Source organism: Poecile atricapillus, chromosome 31 (genome assembly GCF_030490865.1).
Source record: "Poecile atricapillus isolate bPoeAtr1 chromosome 31, bPoeAtr1.hap1, whole genome shotgun sequence".
Classification (NCBI taxonomy): Eukaryota; Metazoa; Chordata; class Aves; order Passeriformes; family Paridae; genus Poecile; species Poecile atricapillus.
Window position 1 is genome coordinate 2976357 of NC_081279.1, and position 15569 is coordinate 2991925.

The window sequence follows — 15569 nt, forward strand, 5'->3', positions numbered from 1 at the left end:
AACTACTTTTTCACCCAGTGATTTAAGAAACTTTCTAATCTACACACCTACCTTTCTTATCTAACTTTAGCATTTGTTTTCATGTATCACTATGAAAACATGCTCATGAATTTCATATAATATGAAATTCAGTGTTCTCTTGAATCTTAGAACTAAAAATTAAAAACAAGGGCACACAGTCTGTATTTCAGACTCCAACAGTTCAGGGGCTCGTTTATGGCTTATCCTGAGAAACACAAACGAAATCTGAATACCCAGAATCACAGGGAGATAAGGATAAAGTTTATAAATATCCCCCTGCAACTCCCTGGCATTGACCTCCAACCTTGGATCCTTCACCTTTTACCCTTAACCTCTGAATTCTGACCTTTGACTCTTCTGCCCTTTGGATTTGATTCCCTGAGAATTGACCTTGGGCCACACAACCTTGGAAAATGAACCCGAAACGTTGGACCTTGGACCTTTCACTCTTGATCTTTGAGCCCTGACCGCTCACTTGTGACCCCTTGTAGTGGTTTAGGTTTGATAATTTCGTTTTTTGGTCAATCCATGAAATAAATGTCGTGGTTTTAAAGCAGTAACTAAAAAAATTACTGGAAAACTTACTTATTTTTTTCTGTGAGATATGGATTAGAACAAGAGCAAAACGGGCTTAAAACTTAAAAAAAATAAAGAAAGTTTACTAACAAAACTACAAGAATAAGAAAACCAGAATAAAACCTTTAGAAACCATTTTTTTCTCTCAACTACTCAACCATTTCTTTGTTCACATGACAACATAGAGACAAAAAAAAAAACTTTGGTGGTTAAAACAGTTCTAATTTTTGCTACACTCATTTCATCAGTCTTTGTAGAGAAAAAAAAAGTCTTTTTCTGCTAATTTATGGAGTTTTTTACAAGAAAACTGTTTTTCCTCATAGTTTCCTATTTCTCTGATGCCAGCTGCCTGGAAATTCTGCCATCAGTCATCCCCTCCCATTTCACATCACTCTGAGGTGCGTTATGGGACAAATGAGTTTAGGGATGTCATTTTTAAGGATGAGTTATTCAAAGGTAAAAGTTCTCCTCATCTGGTTTTCTGAGCACCCCTGGAAACAGAATTTTTCTCTTTGCCTCTTAAAGGCCACAAATCTTCAGCTGTTACTTCTGTTTCTGTTTCAATATCTCACAGCATCACAATCACTTCACCATTTCCTCAAAATCCACACTTTGAACACTCCGTTCCTCCCAATATACTCTGGCATGAATGAGAGGAGCTTGTTACTTCTGTCTCTCTTTTCTTTGCCTCCTTTGGGCTCTGTTCTCTGTGGATATAACTCTCTATAGTCCCCCAGCCTCCTCTGGGCTGAATTCTCTGTAGATACAGTTCTTCTTTAATTCCCCAGCCTCCTCTGGGCTGAATTCTCTGTAGATACAGCTTTTCTCTAATTCCCCAGCCTTCTCTGGGCTGAATTCTCTGTAGATACAGTTCTTCTCTAATTCCTCAGCCTCCTCTGGGCTGAATTCTCTGTAGATACAGTTCTTCTCTAATTCCCCAGCCTCCTCTGGGCTGAATTCTCTGTGAATACAGTTCTTCTCTAATTCCTCAGCCTCCTCTGGGCTGAATTCTCTGTAGATACAGTTCTTCTCTAATTCCTCAGCCTCCTCTGGGCTGAATTCTCTGTAGATACAGCTCTCTATAGTCCCTCAGCCTCCTCTGGGCTGAATTCTCTGTAGATACAGTTCTTCTCTAATTCCCCAGCCTCCTCTGGGCTGAATTCTCTGTAGATACAGCTCTCTATAGTCCCTCAGCCTCCTCTGGGCTGAATTCTCTGTAGATACAGTCTCTCTTTAATTCCCCAGCCTCCTCTGGGCTGAATTCTCTGTAGATACAGTTCTTCTCTAATTCCTCAGCCTCCTCTGGGCTGAATTCTCTGTAGATACAGTCTCTCTTTAGTTCCTCAGCCTCCTCTGGGCTGAATTCTCTGTAGATACAGTCTCTCTTTAATTCCCCAACCTCCTCTGGGCTGAATTCTCTGTAGATACAGCTTTTCTCTAATTCCCCAGCCTTCTCTGGGCTGAATTCTCTGTAGATACAGTTCTTCTCTAATTCCCCAGCCTCCTCTGGGCTGAATTCTCTGTAGATACAGTTCTTCTCTAATTCCCCAGCCTTCTCTGGGCTGAATTCTCTGTGAATACAGTTCTTCTCTAATTCCCCAGCCTCCTCTGGGCTGAATTCTCTGTAGATACAGTTCTTCTCTAATTCCCCAGCCTCCTCTGGGCTGAATTCTCCCGGGATCCTCCCTCGTGGGGAGTTCCACTTATCTCAGTTCTCGTCACTTGAAGAAAGCTCCCGGACTCATTATGTTCAGATTTCTTGGGTTTATTAAAGGATCTTTACAAAACTTGGCAGGTCCATCCAGACTAACTGCACAAGCTTAAATCACCACAGCCTGGCTCATCTTGCTCTAATGATACAAAATGGCCCCGAAACACGCGGCCTTTTCACTCTTATACTAATTTCTATCCTATTAACTACTGACACGTGTATTGTTATCATACTTTAACAAATAAGTTTTCTATATCTACTCACGTAACCAAAAGTGCGACTAACTCTAAACCAATTATATTCTGTGCTTTTATAAACTGCAGAAGCATGGAGAAGAAGGAAGAAGAAGGACTAAAAACTACACCCTTTTTCCTCCATCTTTACTCCACGTGTGGAACCCTCTTAAAACCTATACTTTCACCTCTGTGTCAAAAAAAACTATTTTTCTACTTTTTATTTAATCTCTTACAAACTCTGGCTTATTCAGGGATAATTGGAAGCCTTTTTATCAGTATTATATACAAGTGATGTATTTTTCAGAGAATTACTTAAGCAGAGAAATGTTCCTGCATTTCTAGACTCCTACACTTAAAGGCCACAAATCTTCAGCTGTTACTTCTGTTTCTGTTTCAATATCTCACAGTATCACAATCACTTCACCATTTCCTCAAAATCCACACTTTGAACACTCCATTCCTCCCAATATACTCTGGCATGAATTAAAGGAGTTTTTTTTCAGAACACTATTGTCCATCTCCATAGCTCTAACAGAAAAATATTTCAGCTTAATTGAAGCATCTCCTTATTTCTCTTCCTCCTCTAGACTTCATTCCTTTCTATGGAGGCTAGCTTCGGAGCAAGCTGCCGGCCCCATGGGCTGCCAGCCCTGCCTGAGAAGCTAGCCTGGGAAATTCATGGGAGGATTCAAAACAATCCTCAAAGACAGAAAACAGCCTGCAGGTGCTGTTTGTCTGTTCCCGTGTTTTCCTTGCAGGAGAAGGTCAGGGGGGTGGTGAACACCACTGATCAATGATGGTAATGTAGCACTTTACTAACCAATAAGAGTTTCCTTTCTGTACTTTCGAGGAACTAGTCTATATAACATGACTGAAGCAATAAACTAGAGATTCTCTCCTGTTCTGACTCCCTTGAGAGTCCTGTCGTTCTTCCTGCCGTTCTCAATTAGAACGACACCTTCCTACACTGTTTTTGATAGTTTATGGTGTCTCCTTACATGTTGATCACTCTCTCTCTCTTCTCTCTCTCCGGGAAAAACAAGGATTAATCTGCAAGTCTCATCTGGGCAGTAAAAGAGTTAAAGCCTTGGAAAGCTGCCGATGTTCAGGGTGTCAGGTTTCAGTTCAGGGGCAGAAACTGCAAACCAAGCCAGGCCAGCTCTGCTTTTCCTCCTCCCATGGCCTTGGCTGGCCTGGGGGGAAGGAGGCTGAAGGGGAGCCCTGGTACCTCTTGAAAAGGCGGAAAGCAAAGAGAGCAAGGAATTGCCGGCCTTAGGTCTTCAAGTGGTGTTCCCAGGTTGATGTCACTTTTCAATGGTCCCAACTGCTGTCAGTGCTCAGTCATTTGATGGCCAGGAGAAAAACTCCTCTCAGCCTCCTGCAGTCTGAACTTCCCCAGCTCCCAAAGCCAATCTTAAAGGTGCAGAACTTAATATATAACATTTATATATATATAACATTTATATATATAATTTTTATATATAGATAACAATTATATATATAAACCATGTATATATATACATAATATTTATATAAATATAAAATTTATATACATAACATTTATATATAACATTTATATATATACATAACATTTATATATATAACATTTATATATATAGCATTTATATATATATGACATTTATATATACATAACATTTTATATATATATATATAACATTTATATACATATATAACATTTATATATATATAACATTTTTATATATAACAATTATATATATAAACCATGTCTATATATACATAATATTTATATATATATAAAATTTATATACATAATATTTATATATATAACATTTATATATATACATAGCATTTATATATATAACATTTATATATATATAACATTTATATATATAACATTTATATATATATGACATTTATATATACATAACATTATATATATATAACATTTATATACATATATAACATTTTTATATATATGACATTTATATATATAACATTTATATATATGACATTTATATATACATAACATTTTATATATATATATAACATTTATATACATATATAACATTTTTATATATATAACATTTTTATACATAACAATTATATATATAAACCATGTATATATATACATAATATTTATATATATATAAAATTTATATACATAACATTTATATATATAACATTTATATATATACATAGCATTCATATATATAACATTTATATATATATAACATTTATATATATAACATTTATATATATATGACATTTATATATACATAACATTATATATATATATAACATTTATATACATAACATTTATATATATATATAACATTTTTATATATAACAATTATATATATAAACCATGTATATATATACATAATATTTATATATATATAAAATTTATATACATAACATTTATATATATAACATTTATATATATATGACATTTATATATACATAACATTTTATATATATATAACATTTATATATATATAACATTTTATATATATAACATTTTTATATATATGACATTTATATATATAACATTTTTATATATATGACATTTATATATATAACATTTTTATATATATAACATTTATATATATATAAAAGCTTTTGCTTTTAGAGTAAAACTTTCACTACATCTGGGTTTCTGAATAAAATAAATTCATGTTTGATGGTCACTGGGGGAAAGTTTTGCAGTAGAGAAAAATCTCATTTTTGGTATCACACATCCCATTGTGTCAATAACGGATTGGTTTGGGAATCCGTCCTGTATAAAACAGCTGAGAATTGTTATTCGGAATTTGATGTGCTGGAATTGAGACATTTTGGTACTTTGGGACTCCTGGTATTGTGAATCTGAGTTCCTTTGGTATTTTGGGACTCCTGGTATTGTGAATCTGAGTTATTTTGGTGTTTTGGAATCCATCCCTCCTCCAGCATCATCCTCCCTGCAGCCTGGGTGGGTTCCTGGATCTTGGGAAGAGTTTGGGTGTGGAGAAGTGTCCTGGGCACAGGGTGGGGCTGGATGGCCCTTGGAACATTCTGGAACAGTTCTGTGGAATATTCTGGAACAGTTCTGTGGAACATTCTGGAACAATTCTGTGGAATATTCTGGGACAATTCTGTGGAATATTCTGGGACAATTCTGTGGAATATTCTGGGACAATTCTGTGGAATATTCTGGGACAATTCTGTGGAACATTCTGGAACAATTCTGTGGAATATTCTGGGACAATTCTGTGGAATATTCTGGAACAATTCTGTGGAACATTCTGGAACAATTCTGTGGAATATTCTGGGACAATTCTGTGGAATATTCTGGGACAATTCTGTGGAACATTCTGGAACAATTCTGTGGAATATTCTGGGACAATTCTGTGGAATATTCTGGGACAATTCTGTGGAATATTCTGTGGAGTATTCTGGGACAATTCTGTGGAATATTCTGGGAATATTCTGGGACAATTCTGTGGAATATTCTGTGGAATATTCTGTGACAATTCCATGGAATATTCTGGGATAATTCCGTGGAATATTCTGGGACAATTCTGTGGAACATTCTGGGACAATTCTGTGGAATATTCTGGGACAATTCTGTGGAATATTCTGGGACATTTCTGTGGAATATTCTGTGGAACATTCCGTGACAATTCCATGGAATATTCTGTGACAATTCTGTGGAATATTCTGGGACAATTCTGTGGAATATTCTGGGACAATTCTGTGGAATATTCTGGGACAATTCTGTGGAATATTCTGTGGAATATTCTGGGACATTTCTGTGGAATATTCTGTGGAATATTCTGGGACATTTCCCACCCCCATCTCAGCTCCAAGGGGCCCAGCCAGACCCATCTGTCATTTTCCCAGGAGGAAACCCTGGATTATGGAGGTGCAATCCAAATTTTGGCCAATTTTGGTTTATTTGCCACTCCAAAAACCTCACATTTGCGTTTTCCAACCCCACAGATGCACACACACTCTCCCTTCCATCCCAAACCCCCAGGTATCACACAGCAGACACAGAGCTTTACTTTAAAACTATTTATTTTTTTTAATGTAAATTAATGTTATTTCTCAGTAGGTACAAAAGTGAGAAACTTTACAGGTTTCAGTGTTTTCCACACACTTCCCCTTCACCCTCCGTGTGAATTCCCACACATTTTGGAGCTCTAACACCCCTTTTTAAAGGAGGAAAAAAAAACCTTTTTGCACCCCAAACCTCCCCATTCCCTTTCTTAACTTATTTTTCCTCTTTCCTGTATTTTTCTTTTGTTTTACTCTGTTTTCCTTTAAGGAAAAAAAAAGTGCCCAAGTCCCTCGACCCCCCCCTCCAACCCCCAGTGACAACACAAAGCCAAAACCTCCTCTGTGACCATTTAATTTTGGGGTGTCCCTCCTGTGCTGTTTGGGGGGTCCTCGCTGCTGCCCTGGGACTTTTTGGGGTCACTTTGAGCCTTGGCTTTGTCCCCCTGGGGCTTTTTGGGGTCACTTTGAGCCTTGGCTTTGTCCCCTTGGGGCTTTTTGGGGTCACTTTGAGCCTTGGCTTTGTCCCCCAAGCTCTTTTTGGGGTCACTTTGAGCCTTGGCTTTGTCCCCCAAGCTCTTTTTGGGGTCACCTTGAGCTTTTTCCTTGTCCCCCAGGCTCTCCTCGGGGTCCCTGTGAGCCTTGGCCTCGTCCCCCAGGCTCTTTCTGGGGTTCCCCCCATCCTTGTCCTCCTTTTGGGGGTCCCCCCCCCTGGCATCGATGGCCGCGTGTTCCCTGCGCACGAGCTCCTGCAGCTCCTCCTGAGGGGGGGACACGGGGGGCAGGGGGGGTTTGGGGGTTCAGGGGGGGTTTGGGGGGTCCCAGGAGGTGTCAGGGGGGGTCCCAGGAGGGTTCGGGGGGGTCCCAGGAGGTGTCAGAGGGGTCCCAGGAGGGTTTGGGGTTCAGGGGGGTCCCAGGAGGGTTTGGGGTTCAGGGAGGGTTTGGGGTTCAGGGGGTCCCAGGAGGGTTTGGGGGGTCCCAGGAGGGTTTGGGGGTTCAGGGGGTCCCAGGAAGGTTTGGGGTTCAGGGGGGTCCCAGGAGGGTTTGGGGTTCAGGGAGGGTTTGGGGTTCAGGGGGGTCCCAGGAGGTGTCAGAGGGGTCCCAGGAGGGTTTGGGGTTCAGGGGGTCCCAGGAGGGTTTGGGGTTCAGGGAGGGTTTGGGGTTCAGGGGGGTTCCAGGAGGGTTTGGGGGTTCAGGGGGGTCCCAGGAAGGTTTGGGGTTCAGGGGGTCCCAGGAGGGTTTGGGGGGTCCCAGGAGGGTTTGGGGGTTCAGGGGGGGGTCCCAGGAGGGTTTGGGGTTCAGGGAGGGTTTGGGGTTCAGGGGTGTCCCAGGAGGGTTTGGGGGTTCAGGGGGGGTTTGGGGGGTCCCAGGAGGTTTTGGGGGGGGTCCCAGGGGGGTTTGGGGGTTCAGGGGGGTCCCAGGAGGTGTCAGGGGGGTTCCCAGGAGGGTTTGGGGTTCAGGGGGTCCCAGGAGGGTTTGGGGGGTTCCAGGAAGGTTTGGGGGGTCCCAGGAAGGTTTGGGGTTCAGGGGGTCCCAGGAGGGTTTGGGGGTCAGGGGGGGTTTGGGGTTCAGGGAGGGTTTGGGGTTCAGAGGGGTCCCTGGAGGTGTCAGGGGGGGTCCCAGGAGGGTTTGGGGGTTCAGGGGGGTCCCTGGAGGTGTCAGGGGGGGTCCCAGGAGGGTTTGGGGGTTCAGGGGGGGTCCCAGGAGGTGTCAGGGGGGGGTCCCAGGAGGTTTTGGGGGTTCAGGGGGGTCCCAGGAGGGTTTGGGGGGGTCCCAGGAGGTGTCAGGGGGGTCCCAGGAGGGTTTGGGGTTCGGGGGGGGCCGGGAGGGTTTGGGGGGTCCCAGGAAGGTTTGGGGTTCAGGGGGGTCCCAGGAGGTTCAGGGGGTCCCAGGAAGGTTTGGGGTTCAGGGGGGTCCCAGGAGGGTTTGGGGGTTCAGGGGGTTCCCAGGAGGGTTTGGGGGGTCCCAGGAGGGTTTGGGGGTTCAGGGGGGTCCCAGGAGGGTTTGGAGGCTCCCAGGAGGGTTTGGGGGTTCAGGGGGGTCCCAGGAGAGTTTGGGGGGTCCCAGGAGGGTTTGGGGGTTCAGGGGGGTCCCAGGAGGGTTTGGGGGTTCAGGGGGGGTCCCAGGAGGATTTGGGGGTTTGGGGGGGTCCCAGGAGGGTTTGGGGGGTACCAGGAGGGTTTGGGGGTTCAGGGGGGTCCCAGGAGGGTTTGGAGGCTCCCAGGAGGGTTTGGGGGTTCAGGGGGGTCCCAGGAGGGTTTGGGGGTTCAGGGGGGGTCCCAGGAGGGTTTGGGGGGTCCCAGGAGGGTTTGGGGGGTCCCAGGAGGGTTTGGGGGTACCTTCCAGCCCAGCAGCTCAGCCAGAGCCAGGCACCCACTGTCACAGTCCCCCAGCCAGGCCACGTCCCTGCAGGGACACAGGGACCCCAAAATCACCCTGGGGGGGCCCTAAAAAACCTGGGGGGCCTCAGAACCAACTTGGGCTTGCCCAAACCACCTTGAGGGTGCTCGAAATCACCCCAAAACCACCTTGAGTGGCCCCAAAAGCACCTTGGAGTGCTCCAAACCTTCATGGGAATGCTCCAAACCACCTTCAGAGATCCCCAAAACCACCTTGGGGGTCCCCAAAACCACTTTGAGGGTCCCCAAAACCACCCTGGGGGTCCCAAAACCTCTTTGAGGGTCCCCAAAACCACCCTGGGGGGTCCCAAAACCATCCTGGGGGTCCCCAAAACCACTCTGGGGGTCCCAAAATCTCTTTGAGGGTCCCCAAAACCACCCTGGGGGTCCCAAAACCTCTTTGAGGGTCCCCAAAACCACCCTGGGGGGTCCCCAAACCACCCTCAGGGTCCCAAAACCACCCTGGGGGGTCCCAAAATCTCTTTGAGGGTTCCCAAAACTACCCTGGGGGTCCCAAAACCTCTTTGAGGGTCCCCAAAACCACCCTGGGGGGTCCCCAAACCACCCTCAGGGTCCCAAAACCACCCTGGGGGATCCCAAAACCACTTTGAGGGTCCCCAAAACCACCCTGGGGCGTCCCAAGACCACTTCGAGGGTCCCCAAAACCACTCCGCGGGGGTCCCAAAACCACCCTGGGGGATCCCAAAATCTCTTTGAGGGTCCCCAAAACTACCCTGGGGGTCCCAAAATCTCTTTGAGGGTCCCTAAAACCACTTGGAGGGTCCTCAAAACCACTCTGGGGGTCCCAAAACCCCTTTGAGGGTCCCCAAAACCACCCTGGGGGGTCCCCAAACCCCTCTGAGGGTCTCCAGAGCCCCAGTCCAGTTCCCAACCCCACGGGGGGAGGACAGAGCCCCCCCTGCCCGTACCTGTAGGCCTTGTCTGAGTCAAAGTCCATCCCCCCAAAGCCCATCAGGGACATCAGGGGGTCACTCTGGGGGGACACAACGGGTGACAGGGGGGGGAACCTGCCCCACACCCCCCCAGTGCCCCCCAACCTGCCCCACACCCCCCCAGTGCCCCCCAACCTGCCCCAAACCCCCCAGTGCCCCCCAACCTGCCCCAAACCCCCCCAGTGCCCCCCAAGCTGCCCCAAACCCCCCCAGTGCCCCCCAACCTGCCCCACACCTCCCCAGTGCCCCCCAACCTGCCCCAAACCCCCCCAGTGCCTCCCAACCTGCCCCACACCCCCCCAGTGCCCCCCAACCTGCCCCACACCCCCCCAGTGCCCCCCAACCTGCTCCAAACCCCCCCAGTGCCCCCCAACCTGCCCCAAACCCCCCCAGTGCCTCCCAACCTGCCCCACACCCCCCCAGTGCCCCCCAACCTGCTCCAAACCCCCCCCGTGCCCCCCAACCTGCCCCAAACCCCCCCAGTGCCCCCCAACCTGCCCCACACCTCACCTGCCCCACACCTCACCTGTCACTGACCTCACCTGCCCCACACCTCACCTGTCCCCCCCTCACCTGTCCCGTCTTCTCCTTGTTGATCAGGAGTCTGGGGGTGTTGGTGGGGACCCTGCAGGAGCAGAGAGTCTCAGGGTGGTCTGGGGGGGTTCTAGAAGGTTCTAGAAGGTTCTAGAAGGTTCTAGGAGGTTCTAGGGGTTGTAGGAGGGGTCTCACCTGCTGATGAGGGAGGCGAAGGGCTGCACCTGCAGCGAGGTGCCCATGATGAGCAGGAGATCAACCTTCTCAAAGTCCTGTTGAGGGAGGGGGTGTCACTGAGGGGTGGGGTGGCCTCAGCAGCCCCCACCCCAAATTCAGGCTGGGGAGGGGAATTCTGGGCCCCCCCAAACCCCACTCACCGACTCCAGGAGGGTGAAGAAGCGCGAGGGGAGGTTCTCCCCAAAAAACACAATGTCTGGGGAAGAGGGGTGGCAGGTGAGGGGAGGGGGGTGAAGACCCCTTACCCCCCCCCAAATTCCTCCTGAGCACCCCCCAAAACTCACCAGGCTTCACCAGCCCCTGGCACTTCTCACATTTCGGGACCAGGGAGGAGAAAATCCTCTCTGGAAAACAGGGGGGGGTGGAACCTCAGTGGGGAAAGGGAGCAGGGGAATTTGGGGGCGCACAGGGAAATTCGGGGGGTGCTGGGGAAGAACAACCCGAGGCAAAGCAGGGGGGGGACACCCCCCCAGCCAGCTGTGGGGGGATGAGGGGAGGTCCCCGTGGGTCCCCAGCACCCGGGGGGTCCCCAGAGCCCTCCCCTACCCCTCATCCAGGCCAGGTCGTAGCGCTGGCGGCACGAGGAGCGCAGGCAGTGCGACGTGAAGAACGTGCCGTGAGCCTCCACCAGCAGCTCCGGCTCCAGCCCTGCCACCCTCTCCAGAGTGTCGATGTTCTGGGGGGCACCACGGGGACATCAGGGGTCCCCAAGGTCCCTGTGACCCCCAAAGCAGCCAGGGGAGAGGGGGCTGTGTCCTACCTGGGGGAGGGGTCCCCAAGGTCCCTGTGACCCCCAAAGCAGCCAGGGCAGAGGGGGCTGTGCCCTACCTGGGGGACATCAGCGGGTCCCCAAGGTCCCTGTGACCCCCACAGCAGCCAGGGGAGAGGGGGCTGTGCCCTACCTGGGGGACATCAGGGGGTCCCCAAGGTCCCTGTGACCCCCAAAGCAGCCAGGGGAGAGGGGGCTGTGCCCTACCTGGGGGACATCAGGGGGTCCCCAAGGCCCCTGTGACCCCCACAGCAGCCAGGGGAGAGGGGGCTGTGCCCTACCTGGGGGACATCAGGGGGTCCCCAAGGTCCCTGTGACCCCCAAAGCAGCCAGGGGAGAGGGGGCTGTGCCCTACCTGGGGGAGGGGTCCCCAAGGTCCCCATGACCCCCAAACCAGCCAGGGGAGGGGGGGCTGTGCCCTACCTGGGTGTAGCAGCGCAGCAAGAGCCCCTTGTCCTGCAGCAGCCTCATGAAGTAGTGACACACGGTGGGCTGGGGGAATTTGGGGAGTCATTTGGGGGATTCTTGGGCCCCCACGTGAGGGGGGAGGTTGGAAGGAGGTTTGGGAGAACATTACCTTGAACTGCCCTGGGTAGAGCTCACGGGCAAGGGCGAAAAAAGGCTCTGGGTGTTTCTGGGGAGCACAGGGAGGTCAGGGGGGGCTTGGAGAGCCCCCAGAAACCCAGCCCCCCCTCAGAATTTGGGGAGGAAAGGGGGGTACCTTGAAGAAACCGATCTCAAAGATGGCCTCGGGGTAGGGGAGGTTGTAACTCTGCAGGTTGGAGTAGAGGCCGGTGCCGGGGGAGCGGAAATCCGGGATCCCGGCAGCTGGGGGGGTTGTGGGGCTCAGGAGCCACCCCGGGTGTCCCCGAGCCCCCCCGGTGCCCCCCACAACGAGCACTCACAGGTGGAGATGCCAGCGCCCACCATGCACACGATGTTCTTACCTGGGGGAGGGACACAAGGGTGAACCCCAAATCTGCCCCCAAGAACCCCAAAACCGCCCCTTCCCCCCCAACCCCGCACTGTGAACCCCCAAATCCACCCCATTCCCAATGCACCCCCCTCCCCATGCCCCATTTTCCCCCTCCCCATTCCCGATTTTCCACCTCCCGGTTCTTGGTGCCCCCCATTCCCGTTCCCATTCCCGGTGTCCTCCCGTTCCCGTTCCCAGTGTCCCCCTCCCGGTTGTTGGTGCCCCCCATTCCCGTTCCCATTCCTGGTGTCCCCCCCCTCCCCATTCTCCATTTTCTTCCTCCCCGTTCTTGGTGCCCATTCCCGTTCCCGGTGTTGTTCCCCTCCCCGTTCCCGATTTTCCTCCTCCCGGCTCTTGGTGTCCCCCATTCCTGTTCCCGGTGTCCCCCCCTCTCCATGCCCGATTTTCCCGCTTCCCCTTCCCCGTTCTTGGTGCCCATTCCCGTTCCCAGTGTCCCCCCACCCCGTTCTTGGTGCCCCCCATTCCCGTTCCCATTCCCGGTGTCCTCCCGTTCCCGTTCCCAGTGTCCCCCTCCCGGTTCTTGGTGCCCCCCAATTCCCGTTCCCGGTGTCCCCCCTCCCCATGCCCGACTTTCCCGGTGTCCCCCCCCCGTTCCCGGTGCCCATTCCCGTTCCCGGTGTCACCCCCCTGTTCCCGGTGCCCATTCCCGTTCCTGGTGTGTCCCCCCCATTCCCAGTGCCCATTCCCGTTCCTGGTGTTCCCCCTCCCCATGCCCGACTTTCCCGGTGTCCCCCCCCTGTTCCCAGTGCCCATTCCCATTCCCGGTGTGTCCCCCCCATTCCTGATTTTCCTGCTTCCCCATCCCCGTTCTTGGTGTCCGTTCCCGTTCCTACTCCCATTCCCGGTGTCCCTGTTCCCGTTCCCGGTGTCCGTTCCCGCTGTCCCAGTGTCCCGCTGTCCCCGTTCCCGGTGTCCCCGTTCCCGTTGTCCCTCCCTGTTCCCGTTCCCGGTGTCCCGGTTCCAGTTGCCGGTGTCCGTTCCCGGTGTCCCCGTTCCCGGTGTCCCCGTTCCCGGTGTCCCCGTTCCCGGTTCCCTCCCCCGGTTCCGGTTCCCGGTGTCCCCGTTCCCAGTGTCCCTCCCCCGTTCCCGGTTCCCTCCCCCATTCCCGTTCCCGGTTCCCTCCCCCGGTTCCGGTTCCTGGTGTCCCCGTTCCCGGTGTCCCTCCCCCATTCCCGTTCCCGGTTCCGTCCCCCGTTCCCGTTCCCGGTGTCCCTCCCCCGTTCCCGTTCCCGGTTCCGTCCCCCGTTCCCGGTTCCGTCCCCCGTTCCGGTGTCCCGGTGTCCCTGCCCCGTTCCCGTTCCCGGTGTCCGTACAGCGGTCACTCCTGAGGAAGCGGCTCACGCCCTGCAGGCTCAGCTCGTCCAGCACCGGCTCCGGTTTGTCCCCGCCGAGCCCGAGGCTCCGGGACAGGAGCGTCCTCAGCAGCTCCACTGCGGGGACAGCGAGCAGTGTCCGAACAGCGCCACAGACACCCCAAAACCCACAGAAACACCCCAAAAAAACCCACAGAAACACCCCAAAACCCACAGAAACACCCCAAAAACTGCCCGGAATGGCCCCAAAACCCACAGAAACACCCCAAAACCCACAGAAACACCCCAAAAAAACCCACAGAAACACCCCAAAAACTGCCCGGAATGGCCCCAAAACCCACAGAAACACCCCAAAACCCACAGAAACACCCCAAAACCCACAGAAACACCCCAAAAACTGCCCGGAATGGCCCCAAAACCCACAGAAACACCCCAAAACCCACAGAAACACCCCAAAACCCACAGAAACACCCCAAAACCCACAGAAATACCCCAAAACCCACAGAAACACCCCAAAACCCACAGAAACACCCCAAAACCCACAGAAACACCCCAAAATCCACAGAAACACCCCAAAACCCACAGAAACACCCCAAAACCCACAGAAACACCCCAAAAAAACCCACAGAAACACCCCAAAAACTGCCTGGAATGGCCCCAAAACCCACAGAAACACCCCAAAACCCACAGAAACACCCCAAAACCCACAGAAATACCCCAAAACCCACAGAAACACCCCAAAACCCACAGAAACACCCCAAAACCCACAGAAACACCCCAAAACCCACAGAAACACCCCAAAACCCACAGAAACACCCCAAAACCCACAGAAACACCCCAAAACCCACAGAAACACCCCAAAACCCACAGAAACACCTCAAAAACTGCCCGGAATGGCCCCAAAACCCACAGAAACACCCCAAAACCCACAGAAACACCCCAAAACCCACAGAAACACCCCAAAAACTGCCCGGAATGGCCCCAAAAATCCCTAAAATTAAAATATAAAAATTAAAATAAAAATTAAAAAACCCAAAGGACCCCCAAGAGACCCAAAACGTCCCATTCCAACATCCCCGTCCTAAAAACATCCCAAATGTCCCACAGAGCGCCAAGGGCCCAAGAAAAGTTCCCAAATATTCCCCAAAATGTCCCCAAAGGGCCCCGTGATGTCCCCAAAGGCCCCGAATTGTCCCCAAAGCCCCGGGATGTCCCCAAAGGCCCCGAATTGTCCCCAAAGGCCCCGGGATGTCCCCAAAGGCCCCGGGATGTCCCCAAAGGCCCCGGGATGTCCCCAGAGCGTCTCCGGTGTCCCGGAGCCCCCACACCCACTGTCAGCGTCCGCTGAAGCGCCCGCCTCGGGCTCCGACACCTGCGGGGAGGAGAGCGAGGGGTCACCGGGCTGCCGGGGGCGGTCACGGGGGCGGGGACCGAGGGGACACCGGGGGCGTTACCGGAGACTCGGCGTCCTGCTCCGCCTCCTCCTCGCGGGCACCGGGAGCTGCGGGGACAGCGGGGGGATCCCCGGCGGGATCCCCGGCGGGGGCGGGAGGAGAGGCAGCCCCAGCCCCCGGGCCGGTGCCGGCGCCGCCGGTGCTGCCCCGCTCCTCCATGGGCGCGGCCTCGCCCTCACGGCGGCTCCCGGCGTGCCCCGCGCGCCCCCCGCGGCTCCGGTTGGCGGGAGCAGCGGGCGCGGTCACACGGAGGCCGCTGATTGGCTGAGGCACCCGGAAGCGCGGCCGCGGACTACGGGTCCCGGGAGGCGCCGGGCCGGGGATTCCCCGCTCCGCCATGGCGGCCGCGGCC

At 51.9% G+C, this 15569-nt stretch overlaps 1 protein-coding gene across 5 annotated transcripts; it reads right to left on the reverse strand.

Annotated features, from left to right (window-relative positions):
- Positions 1-6900: 6900 nt before the first annotated feature.
- On the reverse strand, positions 6901-15556 carry SIRT2 (sirtuin 2). Of its 5 annotated transcripts, XM_058859907.1 has the most exons (17): positions 15218-15556; positions 15096-15135; positions 13764-13880; positions 12359-12400; positions 12175-12281; positions 12031-12087; positions 11877-11945; positions 11231-11360; positions 10969-11028; positions 10825-10880; positions 10643-10719; positions 10487-10538; positions 9890-9954; positions 8901-8967; positions 7119-7322; positions 7035-7076; positions 6901-6992 (listed from the first exon to the last, which is right to left on the reverse strand). In XM_058859907.1, the coding sequence occupies exons 1-17, from the start codon at positions 15554-15556 to the stop codon at positions 6915-6917; spliced, it is 1602 nt and encodes a 533-aa protein (XP_058715890.1). In that variant the 3' UTR covers positions 6901-6914. The 5 variants fall into 5 exon arrangements, with proteins under 5 accessions (XP_058715890.1, XP_058715889.1, XP_058715888.1 ...); XM_058859906.1 differs by having other exon boundaries at positions 6901-7076; XM_058859905.1 differs by having other exon boundaries at positions 7035-7322.
- Between the last annotated feature and the right edge of the window lie 13 nt (positions 15557-15569).